At 48.2% G+C, this 13,211-nt stretch overlaps 1 protein-coding gene across 2 annotated transcripts in view; it reads right to left on the bottom strand.

Annotated features, from left to right (window-relative positions):
- ex (FERM domain containing expanded) overlaps window positions 1-13,211 on the bottom strand; it is a 153,123-nt gene that overhangs the window by 102,360 nt on the left and 37,552 nt on the right. For both annotated transcript variants that reach the window (XM_071678272.1, XM_071678273.1), the window contains exon 2: window positions 12,430-12,556. In XM_071678272.1, coding sequence (XP_071534373.1) covers window positions 12,430-12,531 — 102 coding nt within the window. In that variant the 5' untranslated portion in view covers window positions 12,532-12,556. The remainder of the gene's footprint in view (window positions 1-12,429; window positions 12,557-13,211) is intronic.

The raw sequence follows: 13,211 nt of genomic DNA, 5'->3' as shown, positions 1-13,211 counted from the left end.
AGAACAACAGCTGTATTAGTAACACATACAGTAGGGTAATCAGTAACATTATACAGTGGGCCCATCAGTAACACATACAGTAGGGTAATAACATTATACAGTGGGCACATCAGTAACACATACAGTAGGGTAATCAGTAACATTATACAGTGGGCCCATCAGTAACACATACAGTTGGGTAATCAGTAACATTATACAGTGGGCCCATCAGTAACACATACAGTAGGGTAATCAGTAACATTATACAGTGTGCCCATCAGTAACACATACACTGTACCTATCAGTGACACTAGACAGTTGGCCTATCATTAATACACTATGGTAGGCCTGTTGATAAGGCTAAACAGTATACAGTAGGTCTATCAACAACACTATACAGTAGGTCTATCAGCAACACTACAGCAGGCCCACAAGAAACATTTATACAGTAGGCTAATCAATTGTAATATACAGTAGCAGTATCAATATACGGTAGGCCTATCAATAAAATTTATACAGTGTAGGCCCATCAGTAAAATTTATACAGTGTAGGCCCATCAGTAAAATTTATACAGTGTAGGCCCATCAGTAAAATTTATACAGTAGGCCTATCAATAAAATTTATACAGTGTTGGCCTGTCAGTAACACTGCACAATACAGTAGGTATATAAATAACCCTATACATTAAGCCTATATCAGTAGGCCTATCGCTAGCACTATATACAGTAGGCCAATCAGTATCACTGTACAGTAGATGTGTTAAAGAATTTCGTGTAGATTATGGCTATGATAACAAGACACAGGAGGCTGCACTGCGGGGGGGGAAGGGGGGGATGGCTTCCGTATAAAAGGCTGCGCATCACATCTTTAAACGTAGCCTTTGTTGGCCCTTTAAAAGCCAGGCTTTGTTACTCCTGGATCCTGTCTTTGATATGTGAGGGACCTTCATTATAATGTTGATCCCGACGCATATATATATATATATATATATATATATATATATATATATATATATATATATATATATATATATATATATATATATCGTGTTTCATTTTCCCAGTAAACTCATAGAAATATATATATATATATATATATATATATATATATATATATATATATATATATATATATATATCACAGGCAATGTGTGAAACTTATACCGTAAAATCTTGGACCAATGGGTCATTAATCAGGCAGGATTAACTTGATATTTCGTTAATGAGACTAGTTCATCTGACAATACTCGTTTATTAGGCTACAGTTATCTTGACTTCTTCATGAAGATATTTCGTCTGAGCCGTTCATCAAGCTGCTGTTAATGTGACGACACTTTAATCAGGCTACGTTTAACTCGTTAATCAAGCCAGCACTTAGCATCCCTCGTGAATCAGGCTCGTTAACTTGTTAATCTGGCTAAAGTTAACATGAGTCTTTCACTCATTAATGAGGATAAAGCTGACTCGTTAATCACCGTAGTTCACCGTACAGCTCGTTAGAGGCAACAAATAACTCGTTAATCATGTCACAGTCAACGTGACGACTCGTTAGCTAAACTAATTTTTAACCAGATCTAGTTAATAATAAACTGTGTTTGCTAATCGAGGTTCGTTAATCAAACTATTCGTTAAGCTGGTCAAAAGTAAAGTAATAGAGACTGCTCGTTAAGCGGTCGTCTGTCACCTGTGCTGTCTCAACTGTTTTTAACGAGAACTTTCAACTAACAAAACTCACATTTCTTGGTGTAGTGAAAACCCCATTAGCTAGAATACTCGTTGAACTCGTCACTCGTTAACCAGTCCCTCCATACCTTTCACTCATTAACCGGGCTACGTCGTCTAAACGACTTAAAGACAAAACCTTAATTGAATGAGCAGCTCATTCGTGCAATCTCTGGTTAACTCGACTTCTCGTTTAAGCGGTATCCTGTTAACTCAAAGTTTTGTTAATCACATCCTCGTTAACCGTAGCTCGTTAAGCAACCCTTGCTTAACAATAGGCCTGTCTGTTAAGTAGTCCTGGTTAACTAGACTATTTGTTAAATATTCTATGCTGAACCTAGACAGCTAACGGAAACCTTAGTTAACCATACTCGTTAACCACTCCCTTGATACCTATAGATATTAAGAATTCGTCAGCTAATTTAACTCTTCTTTAAGCAGTTCCCACATAACTAAACTACCCGTCAGGCAGTTCCAGGTAAATGAGGAAAATAAGCGCTTCCAAGTAAGTTGACCAATCGTTAAGCAATCCCCGGTTAACAAGACGACTTGTTAAGCAATCCCGCGTCAGTACAGTACTCATTAAGCACCCCTAGCTGTCTCGAGGACTCGTTAAGCAATCCTCGGCTTAGTACTGGACTGAATGTTAAGTAATGTTTGGTTAACGAAATTAATCGTTAAATAGTCCCTGATTAACGATACCATTAGTTAAGTAATCCTCAGCTAACTCGACTTATTGTTAAGTCATTTTTTGTTGAACGAAACTAATCTTCAAAAGGACCCTGGTTTAGAAAAAGGTACTCGTTAGGCAGATCCTGGTTAACGAAACTACTCGTTAAGCAGTCCATGGTTAATGATATACTACTGGTTCCCCAGGATCAGTACCAGTACAAGGTAGGCCTGTACAGTACACACTCTCACCTGACTCTCACCAGTTCCTCTTCTCTCTTCGCTCTCACTATCTTATCTTTCTCACTATCTTCCCCTCTCCATCATGGGGTCTTCACTCTCACTATCTCCCCACTCTCCCTCGAGATGCCGTCACTTTCACCATTTTCTCCCCTCCTCCTCTCTATCTAGAGATCTTTCTCTCACTATCTTCCCCCACTCTCCCTCGTGGGACATTCCCTCTCTCTATCTTTATCTTAAACTGTCTTCTCCCTATTTTTACTTCCTTCTGTTTCTCACTCATCTTCTCCTTCCCTGGCCCCAATTGACAGCCCACTGTGCCACCCCTCCCTCACCCCCAGTTGACAGCCCACTGTGGCACCCCTCCCTCACCCCCAGTTGACAGCCCACTGTGGCACCCCTCCCTCACCCCCAGTTGACAGCCCACTGTGGCACCCCTCCCTCACCCCCAGTTGACAGCCCACTGTGCCACCCCTCCCTCACCCCCAGTTGACAGCCCACTGTGGCACCCCTCCCTCACCCCCAGTTGACAGCCCACTGTGCCACCCCTCCCTCACCCCCAGTTGACAGCCCACTGTGGCACCCCTCCCTCACCCCCAGTTGACAGCCCACTGTGGCACCCCTCCCTCACCCCCAGTTGACAGCCCACTGTGGCACCCCTCCCTCACCCCCAATTGACAGCCCACTGTGCCACCCCTCCTCACCCCCAGTTGACAGCCCACTGTGCCACCCCTTCCTCACCCCCAGTTGACAGCCTGACCTGAGCGTTACCTCAGGGTGCGCCCCCCCCTGACGGCGACAGTGGTAATGTTCTGCCAGGCGATGCACCACTTACTGATGGAGAGGGAGGAGGGGGGGGTGCTGCTCTAAGTGGGGGGACGGGGGGTGGTGGGGGGGGGGGGCAGTTTCCGGTACAGCGGCCAAGGTTGTCCATTCATCCGCACCTGACGCCGCCCACCACACCACCACCACCACACTCCTCTACTTGTTTGTTGTTGCTCCGCCACACACGTGCACAAACACACCAGGATCCACCCCCCCGCACCCCATCACCCACCTCTCCCTTAGACTTGGGGGGAGTGAGTGCCCTCCTGGGGGGGCCCCCTCACACCTCAAGCACACACACACACACACACACACACACACACACACACACACACACACACACACACACACACCCCTCTTCCCCCTACCTAATCTCAGACGCAAGAGTTACGACACCTTGAGACAGACAACTTTACGAAACGTATCGGTATGTGTGTGTGTGTGTGTGTGTGTGTGTGTGTGTGTGTGTGTGTGTGTGTGTTATATCAAGTGTCTTATCATACATTTTCTCCCACAACGCATAGGTCTGAAATCGCCTAATATATCTGATATACAGACGTCTACCAGCACAGTATAAGTAAGCTGGACCCTCACCAGATAAACTAATTACGTCAGCCACAGTTAGTGCAGCTATATCCATCTGCCGTAATGTCGTACCAATTTATAAAGCAAGCTAAGAACACATGTATTTCCTGTGGGCGCGTCCGGACAGGATGCGTTGGCCAGGTTCCAGCCACACCTTACGTGCTGGTCAGACGGTATATCCTCATCCCACAACCAGTAACGTCATTATAACAACAACAACAACAACAACAACAAGATGATCTACGATTATTCATAACTGACAACAACAAGATAATCTACGATTATTCATAACTGACAAAAACAAGATGATCTACGATTATTCATTACTGACAACAACAAGATAATCTACGATTATTCATAACTGACAACAACAAGATAATCTACGATTATTCATAACTGACAAAAACAAGATGATCTACGATTATTCATAACTGACAACAACAAGATAATCTACGATTATTCATAACTGACAACAACAAGATAATCTACGATTATTCATAACTGACAAAAACAAGATGATGTACGATTATTCATAACTGACAACAACAAGATAATCTACGATTATTCATAACTGACAACAACAAGATAATCTACGATTATTCATAACTGACAACAACAAGATAATCTACGATTATTCATAACTGACAAAAACAAGATGATCTACGATTATTCTTACACCGTCTACCCATAATTATTTTTCTTCGAAAAGAACGAAGGAAATGTACTTTACAAGAACTATAAACAATTTATTTCGAGGAAATAGATGTCTTCTGATATATTTTTCCCCCCCCTCGCATTGACAGGTTCAGACGTGGGGAATGATAGATGCATGAGTAACATCTCTACGTAATATTGAAAGACGTTCCTTAGATCTAAGACAGGTTGCTACCTCTCCTTAGCAGGGAATAGTTATGGAAATGAATAGGAAAAGAAAAACGAGAGATCTCACTGAAACATACAGAAAACGAGAAGTGTCAGCGTAAACTATTCTTGGAAAAAATTAAATTAGGAGAGAGAGAGAGAGAGAGAGAGAGAGAGAGAGAGAGAGAGAGAGAGAGAGAGAGAGAGAGAGAGAGAGAGAGAGAGAGAGAGAGAGAGGATATTCGGGTAAGACGTTGATCACATTCATCCTCGTGTGGGATGAGCAACAAAGGAAGGAAACAGGATGTGTCCCACACACACACACAAAAAAAAATATAGTCGGCATTCCTTCACCTTACTGACTTCAGTTTTCTCTCTCACTATGAAGAACTGGACAGTTTCGTATTTCATGGGTTCTTTTTTTTTTTTTTTACACCCGTATTTTTCGGTAGCAGATTTAATCGAGGTAATAAGGACCACAGTATCATGTTAGCGGATGAGAATTTGACAGTTAACATTAGCCGCGGAGGAAGAGTGGACAGGGGTTGTGTACAAGGCTAACGGAATCTATTTTTGTCCTTCACTTCAAATATCACTTTACGCGGCAAAAAAAAAAAAAGTGCATATATATATATATATATATATATATATATATATATATATATATATTTATATATTTACTTTCCCTACGAATAAGTAACTTCCTTCTTCATGGCCAAATGATCATACAAAAAAAAAAAAATCGCAAAAATAAACCAATGAAATTGGATGGTAAACACGATGGTTTCATCCTCAGAATAGGACGTAGATTTGCATCAAAACAAGGTATGCTTTCCTGAGGAGGGAGGGGGGCGACGGCAGCAGCAGCAGCGAGCGCCAACGCTAAATAGACAGACAGCGCCTGGGAGATTACAATGTGACCGTATAAAGTGATCCAAGGAGTGGCAGCGGACGTGGCCACGACTGGTGGTGGTGTGTGTCCGTCCGTCCCTCCTGCTGGGGCGGAGGGGGAAGGGCTCTACATGTTGGGGAGGGGGAGAGGGCATGTTGACTTTAGGGGGGAAAGGAGGGGGGGAGGGGGTGCTGACTGTTGGAGAGGGGAGGGAATGATGTCGGCTAACTGTTGGAGAGGGGAGGGAATGTTGTCGGCTAACTGTTGGAGAGGGGAGGGGATGTTGTCAGCTAACTGTTGGAGAGGGGAGAGAATGTTGTCAGCTAACTGTTGGAGAGGGGAGGGGATGTTGTCAGCTAACTGTTGGAGAGGGGAGAGAATGTTGTCAGCTAACTGTTGGGGATGGGAGGGGATGTTGTCAGCTAACTGTTGGAGAGGGGAGAGAATGTTGTCAGCTAACTGTTGGGGATGGGGTTGGGTTTAGCTGTGTGATCTGGATGAGTGCTGACTGTTGGGGGAGGGAAGGGGAGGGGTGGGGGTTAGTATTGATGACAGGTGACGGGACATGATCAGCTGACTACCACTTCCCAGCTGACATCATCAGCACATCACTGATGAACGAGTGTGGTGGTGGTGGGGTTCCCTCCCTCAGCTACACAGCTGTAAACAGTGTTTGCGTATTTCCATGTAGCTTTCCCATACAAGAACTCTGCCTACAGTACACAACCCCTACAGTATAACACCCCTGCAGTATACCACCCCTACAGTATACCACCTCTACAGCATACCTCCCTGCAGTATACCACCTCTACAGTATACTGCCTCTACAGTATACCACCCCTGCAGTATACCACCCCTGTAGTATACCACGTCTGCAGTATACCACCCCTACAGTATACCCCCTGCAGTATACCAACCCTACAGCATACCACCTCTAGAGTATACCAGTATAACCCCCTGCAGTATACCACGTCTACAGTATAACCCCCTGCAGTATACCACCCCTACAGTACACCACGTCTACAGTATACCACACTTGTGTTGCCGTACACGTCCACTAGCCATGTTCTTCCTCTGTTGTTCTCGGTAGAGTGGAAGCCAAAGTTCCACTTTTTTCTCGAATTGTTACTTTTTATGAGGCAACAAGGGCGTATCGGCCGCTTCTCCTGCCCAGCCAGGCTTCTGGCTCACAAAGGTCAATTAGAATACCTTCTCCACGAATATATATATATATATATATATATATATATATATATATATATATATATATATATATATATATATATATATATATATATATATATATCAGTAAAGGAAGCGACTGAGAATTCGACCATGCTCTGTGTTAAACAGCGACATAAATACCCAAGCATGTTGTCTCAATAACTGAGTTCTCCTACGTACGATAAATGGAAGCCTTGAGCAATAACTGAGTTCTACGTACGATAAATGGAAGCCTTGAGCATAAGTTCTAAATTCCTGCGCTCTGGCGATATCCTGTGACGTCGCGCACAGTCAGCCAGCGAGTACGGTGATAAACAACTCTCCGTACGATGACTTTACTGGGAATACATCAACCTGGTGTTTATAGAAACCATCTCATGCATACGATAATACTCTCCCACGTACGGGAACCAACCTCTCTCTCTCTCTCTAAGAAAAAAAATAGGTAAGTTTTTATCTACAACAATTCTATGCTCGCGTTCAGCACTAGGTTAACTATTTCCTTGCGATTACTGTCATTTTCCGTCTACGACAAACGTTAACTTCGGCCTTACGTAAGACAACTACCGACTGCGCATGTGGAGTTTAGCCTTGCGTACGATAACTATCGTTTCTGTAAGTTTGGTTTCGTCACGTGTTCGACAGTTATCACCTTGCGCGTACCGCAACTTGGGCTATGTGTACGACTGCTACCTCTTGAGTACATGTTAATTCTAATCTCATGTAAGATAACTACCCTCAGTGCACGTTAACTTTAGTCTCATGTAAGATAACTACCTTGTGCTCCAAGCTAAGCTCTGCCATATGTAAGATAACTGCCCCCAGTGCACGTTAACTTAAGCCTCGTGTAAGATGGCAACTAGTGCGTATGTGAACTTTAGCCTCATGTACGAAAGCGATCTTGAACGTACGTTAACCTTAGCCGCGTGTGAGACAACTTACCTTCTTCAGTGTGCGTTAACACCAGCGTCATGTACGAGAACTGTCTGCAACGTACGTTAACTTTCAGCCGCGTGTAAGACAACTGGCTTAAGTGTACGTTAACTTTGGCTTCATGTACGACAAGCACCTCGCGCGTACGATAACGCCAGCCCTCTGTGGGGCACATTTACGTCGTGCGTACGTTAACTCGAGCCACGTGTACGACGGCGACCGCGACAGCCCCAGCTCACGCGCTCAAATAAAGACTGCAACGTGTTCTTGGTCGCCCCCACCTGTCACTCCGGTATGTGGTGGTGAGGGGGATGGTTGGGGGGAGAGGAAGATGCTACAGTGAAAGTTGGGGGAACCAGCCCAGAGATTACTGGGGGGGGGGGGGGGGGGAAGGAAGACTGGCTACACACACACACACACACACACACACACACAGAGTTCTTGCAGCAGCTCCCACACAACCCCAACCGTCTCACTGAGGGAGACGGTTGTTGTCTGGGTGTTTTTTTTATTTGGAGGGGGAGGGAGGGGAGGTTTCTCTCAGATGGGTTGTCTGTCGTTCCGGAGGAGGTGGTGGAGGGGGGGAGGGTTGAAGTGGGGTTGGGTGGGGGTGGGGGAGATGGGTGGGTTGCGTTGTACGCCCTGGTGTCGTGTGCGTGTGAGGCTTTGGCTGCGTAAGGAAGGTGCGAGTCCTCACGTGTCGTTAGAAGACGCCCTGGCGTATGGCGGGAGGTGATCACTCGTCCTCACCTGGAGGACCTGCGTGTCGTGCTGGACGGGAGGACCTGCGTGTCGTGCTGGACGGGAGGACCTGCGTGTCTTGCTGGACGGGAGGGCCTGCGGGTCGTGCTGGACGGGAGAACTTGCGTGTCGTGCTGGACGGGAGGGCCTGCGTGTCGTGCTGGACCGGAGAACTTGCGTGTCGTGCTGGACGGGAGGGCCTGCGTGTCGTGCTGGACGGGAGGACCTGCGTGTCGTGCTCGACGGGAGGGCCTGCGGGTCGTACTGGACGGGAGAACTTGCGTGTCGTGCTGGACGGGAGGGCCTGCGGGTCGTGCTGGACGGGAGGACCTGCGTGTCGTGCTGGACGGGAGGACCTGCGTGTCGTGCTGGATGGGAAGACCTGCGTGTCGTGCTGAACGGGAGGACCTGCGTGTCGTGTTGGATGGGAAGACCTGCGTGTCGTGCTGGACGGGAGGACCTGCGTGTCGTGCTGGGACGAGGATTGCATGTCGTTCCCTCCTGCTTGGAGGTTCGCGGTCGTTCTCTCTCTGGGCTTGAGGGGTTTTCCATGTTGTTCTTCGTGGAGGGAGACGGTACGTCACCTGTCGTTTGCGTGAGACAGTACCTCACCTGTCGTTCCCAGGAGACGGTACCTCGTCTGTCGTTCCCAGGAGACGGTACGTCACCTGTCGTTCCCGGGAGACGGTACGTCACCTGTCGTTCCCAGGAGACGGTACGTCACCTGTCGTTTCCAGGAGACGGTAACCTCATCTGTCGTTCCCGCCAAGAAAGCGGCCGAGGCTGAACCTCACGTCTTGAGACGCGTCAATGTGTCTTCTGTACACGGTTATTGTCGCCGTAGAACCCATTGTTAATGCCTCCACCTGGTCATCTGTTGGTTAACACTACCTCTCTCTCTCTCTCTCTCTCTCTCTCTCTCTCTCTCTCTCTCTCTCTCTCTCTCTCTCTCTCTCTCTCCGGCCAGTCGTAGTGGAGGGAGGTACTGTGGTAGTGTACGGGTATTGTCCTGTAGAGCAAGGGAAGTGTGATACTGTAAGGGGATTATGGCAGTGTAGGGAAGTGTGATAATGTAGTGGAAGTGTCATACTGTAAGGGAAGTGCTATAGTGTACTGGAAGTAGGATAATGTACAAATGTTATACTGTAAGGGAAGTGCTATAGTGTACTGGAAGTAGGATAATGTACGACAAGTGTTATACTGAAAGGGAAGTGCTATAGTGTACTGGAAGTAGGATAATGTACGACAAGAGTTATACTGAAAGGGAAGTGCTATAGTGTACTGGAAGGATGTTGATGTAAGAGAAATGTTATACTATAAGGTGAGTGTTATAGTGTACTGGAAGTATGATAATGATGTAAGGGCAGGAACCATTACAACGAAAGGTGGAACCATCTTCACGGAAGAGAATAAAGTTGGCCTGCCATATCATTGACGTACCTGAGTTGTGTCATGGTATGTGGAGGGATGAAGGGGTAACACGCGTGAGGTAGCGACTCCCACACACACACACACACACACATGATAACACACCAGGCATCACGTAACACCACAACCAAAGCGCCAGCTACTTTCAAAAATATGTGCTACATACTCTCACTTTCATGGATCTGTTGGAATCACTTTACAATCACTTGTAGAAAAGTGTGTGCCCGAGTACTCTGTACCGAAAGTGAAAGTGAACAGTACTCTTGATGACAGATCTGAGATGGACGGGGCAGCGCAGGGCTCCTCCCTGACCTGTGTGTGTGTGTGTGTGTGTGTGTGTGTGTGTGTGTGTGTGTGTGTGTGTTCTCGGGCGAACACACACACACACACGCCCATAACCGGCCACAAGGTGTAATACATTGTACCTGCGTCTCACACGTGGTTCCTGCGGTCATCAGTGCCCTTCTTTTAGGAAGAAACACAGAATTACTTCCCGGAGCCTTGCGCGGACGTCACGTACAGGGGAGAGACACAGACGGAGGGAGAGACCCAGCGGAGGGAAGGAGGGAAAGAGGAAAGGAATAAAGCGAGGGTGAGGGAGGGTAGGCGGGACTGTGAGACTACCAGGAAGACGCAGGAGAGCCCGGGAAAACCCTAGCCTGACGGAGGCGAGCGCCCCCGTGGTATGTGTAGTTCAGGAGGTCTTCCTAGTAAGGCTGTAGGACCCCCCGTGATATGTGTGTAGTTGAGGTCTTCCTGGTAAAGCTGTAGGACCCCCCGTGGTATGTGTAGTTCAGGAGGTCTTCCTAGTAAGGCTGTAGGACCCCCCGTGATATGTGTGTAGTTGAGGTCTTCCTGGTAAAGCTGTAGGACCCCCCGTGGTATGTGTAGTTGAGGAGGTCTTCCTGGTAAGGCTGTAGGACCCCCCGTGGTATGTGTGCAGTTGAGGTCTTCCTGGTAAGGCTGTAGGACCCCCCGTGGTATGTGTAGTTGAGGAGGTCTTCTTTGTAAGGCTGTAAGACCCCTGTGGTATGTGTAGTTGAGGAGGTCTTCCTGGTAAGGCTGTAGGACCCCAATGATATGTGTAGTTGAAGAGGTCTTCCTGGTAAGGCTGTAGGACCCCCGTGGTATGTGTGTAGTTGAGGAGGTCTTCCTGGTAAGGCTGTAGGACCCCCGTGGTATGTGTGTAATTGAGGAGGTCTTCCTGGTAAGGCTGTAGGACATCCCATGGTGTAATGAATGTAAGAATGTGTTAGCTCCCCGTGACTGTAACAAAGGTTTTCCTCCGGGACAATGTAGTGTGTATCTCCCTAAAGGGCGCACCATGGATAGTGTAATGTAGAGGGCCGGTCTATAAGGGAGTGTGACGACGGAAGGACCCCGCCCTGCCCTGTAGAGCGCTGTATGGGATATCACCATGGGCTGTATAGTGGTAGAGGGGCCCCAGGAAGTGTGCACAGTGTGCGGTGATCCTCTGGTTAAAGTGGAGCACTTGGGGAAGAACCCCGAGGGGATTCCAGAGGGCCCTGGCAACAAGGGTAAGCGAGACATGAGAGTGCTCGGGGAGGAAAACGAGTGCATCGGCAGTTTTGGAGAGCTCGTGCCCCAGTTTGCAGGACGAGTGAGGAAGGAAGGCTCGTGTCCTGGGAAGAGCTGGAGGTGTGCGCTTCGGCAATCTTCAGGCACGTTGCGAGTACCGGAGGCGGGTGATTTGAATGCAGAGGTAGCGCTGTTCTGGGGGTGTTCTTGGCGACACGTAGGTGATGTTCTGACGTGAGGAATGTGGGGAGACCCGACTGGGGGAGTGTGACGTGGGAACCATCGAGAAGTGTACGTTGGGGGAAAGTCCCCCCCTGGAGAATGTACAGCAAGAGGTCCCTTTGGGGAATACGGAGAGACCCCCTTACGTGACGGAGAGACCCCCCTTACATGACGGAGAGACCCCCCTTACGTGACGGAGAGACCCCCCTTACGTGTTCCACTGTCATGAAAGAGGTAGAGACAGCCTGGTGGTGAGGCTACCATCCAACTGGCACCCCACATATATGGCGTCGTGAAGACCTGGTTAGCACTATGGCTGAGGCCTCCTAGCCACTTAGCTTGTACTGTGACTGAGGAGGCCTCCCTAGCTGCCACAGTGGTAGACGGGCCTCTCCTAGCTACCACAGTGCCTGAAAGGGCCTGTCCTAGCTACCACAGGGCCTGAAAGGGCCTGTCCTAGCTACCACAGGGCCTCAAAGGGCTTGTCCTAGCTACCACAGGGCCTGAAAGGACATCTCCTAGCTAACACAGGGGCTGAGGACTCCCCTCAGCCCTTGAAAGTGACTCACCTCAGCGGCGAAAGTGAGCGTCTCGTCCGTGATGAGGGTGACCGACACATACTTGTGCTGTGGAGTGACCGCGCCGCCTCCCACCGCACTCCCTGACACCATACTGATCCTAGCCCATGCTCAAGGCCTGCAGGGGGGAGAGAGACACGGTAATTATGGTGCCGTCATGGTGGTGGGGTTATGGTGCCACCATAGTAGTGAGGGTGGGGTGGTGTGGTGGTTGCTGCCCCTGACACCACACTGATCATGAGGCCTCGTTCAAGGCTTACAGGGGGAGGAGGAAAGACAGATGCTGGGGTTTTGGATGTCATTATGATGGTGAGGAGATGATGGTGCCATGATGTTGGTGCAGGGGGGGGTTAGGTTGCCACTCATTGTGCCATGATGGTAGTGGCGTTGAGGTTATGGTGCCATAATGGTGGTAGTGGCAGGGGGTATGGCCCTATCACGGTAGGGGTGAGTGGGTTATGGTGCCATTACGGGGGTGATGGAGTTATTGTCATGAAAGTAAGAGGGTTATGGTGCTGTGTTGTTGGTGAGGGGGATTATAGTGCCATCATGGTGAGGGGGAGTTATGGTTCCATCTTGGTGGTAAGGAGGGGTTGTGGTGCCATCATGGTGATGATGGGGAGTTATGGTTCCATCCTGGTGGTGAGGGGGAGATATGGTGCCATCATGGTGGTGAGGGGGAGTTATGGTTCCATCATGGTGGTGAGGGGGAGATATGGTGCCATCATGGTGGTGAGGGGGAGTTATGGTGCCATCATGGTGATGATGGGGAG

The sequence above is a fragment of the Panulirus ornatus genome, chromosome 27, assembly GCF_036320965.1.
Source record: "Panulirus ornatus isolate Po-2019 chromosome 27, ASM3632096v1, whole genome shotgun sequence".
Lineage (NCBI taxonomy): Eukaryota > Metazoa > Arthropoda > Malacostraca > Decapoda > Palinuridae > Panulirus > Panulirus ornatus.
The sequence above is the reverse complement of the archived record's forward strand: the minus strand, read 5'-3'. Positions and strand labels throughout refer to the sequence as shown.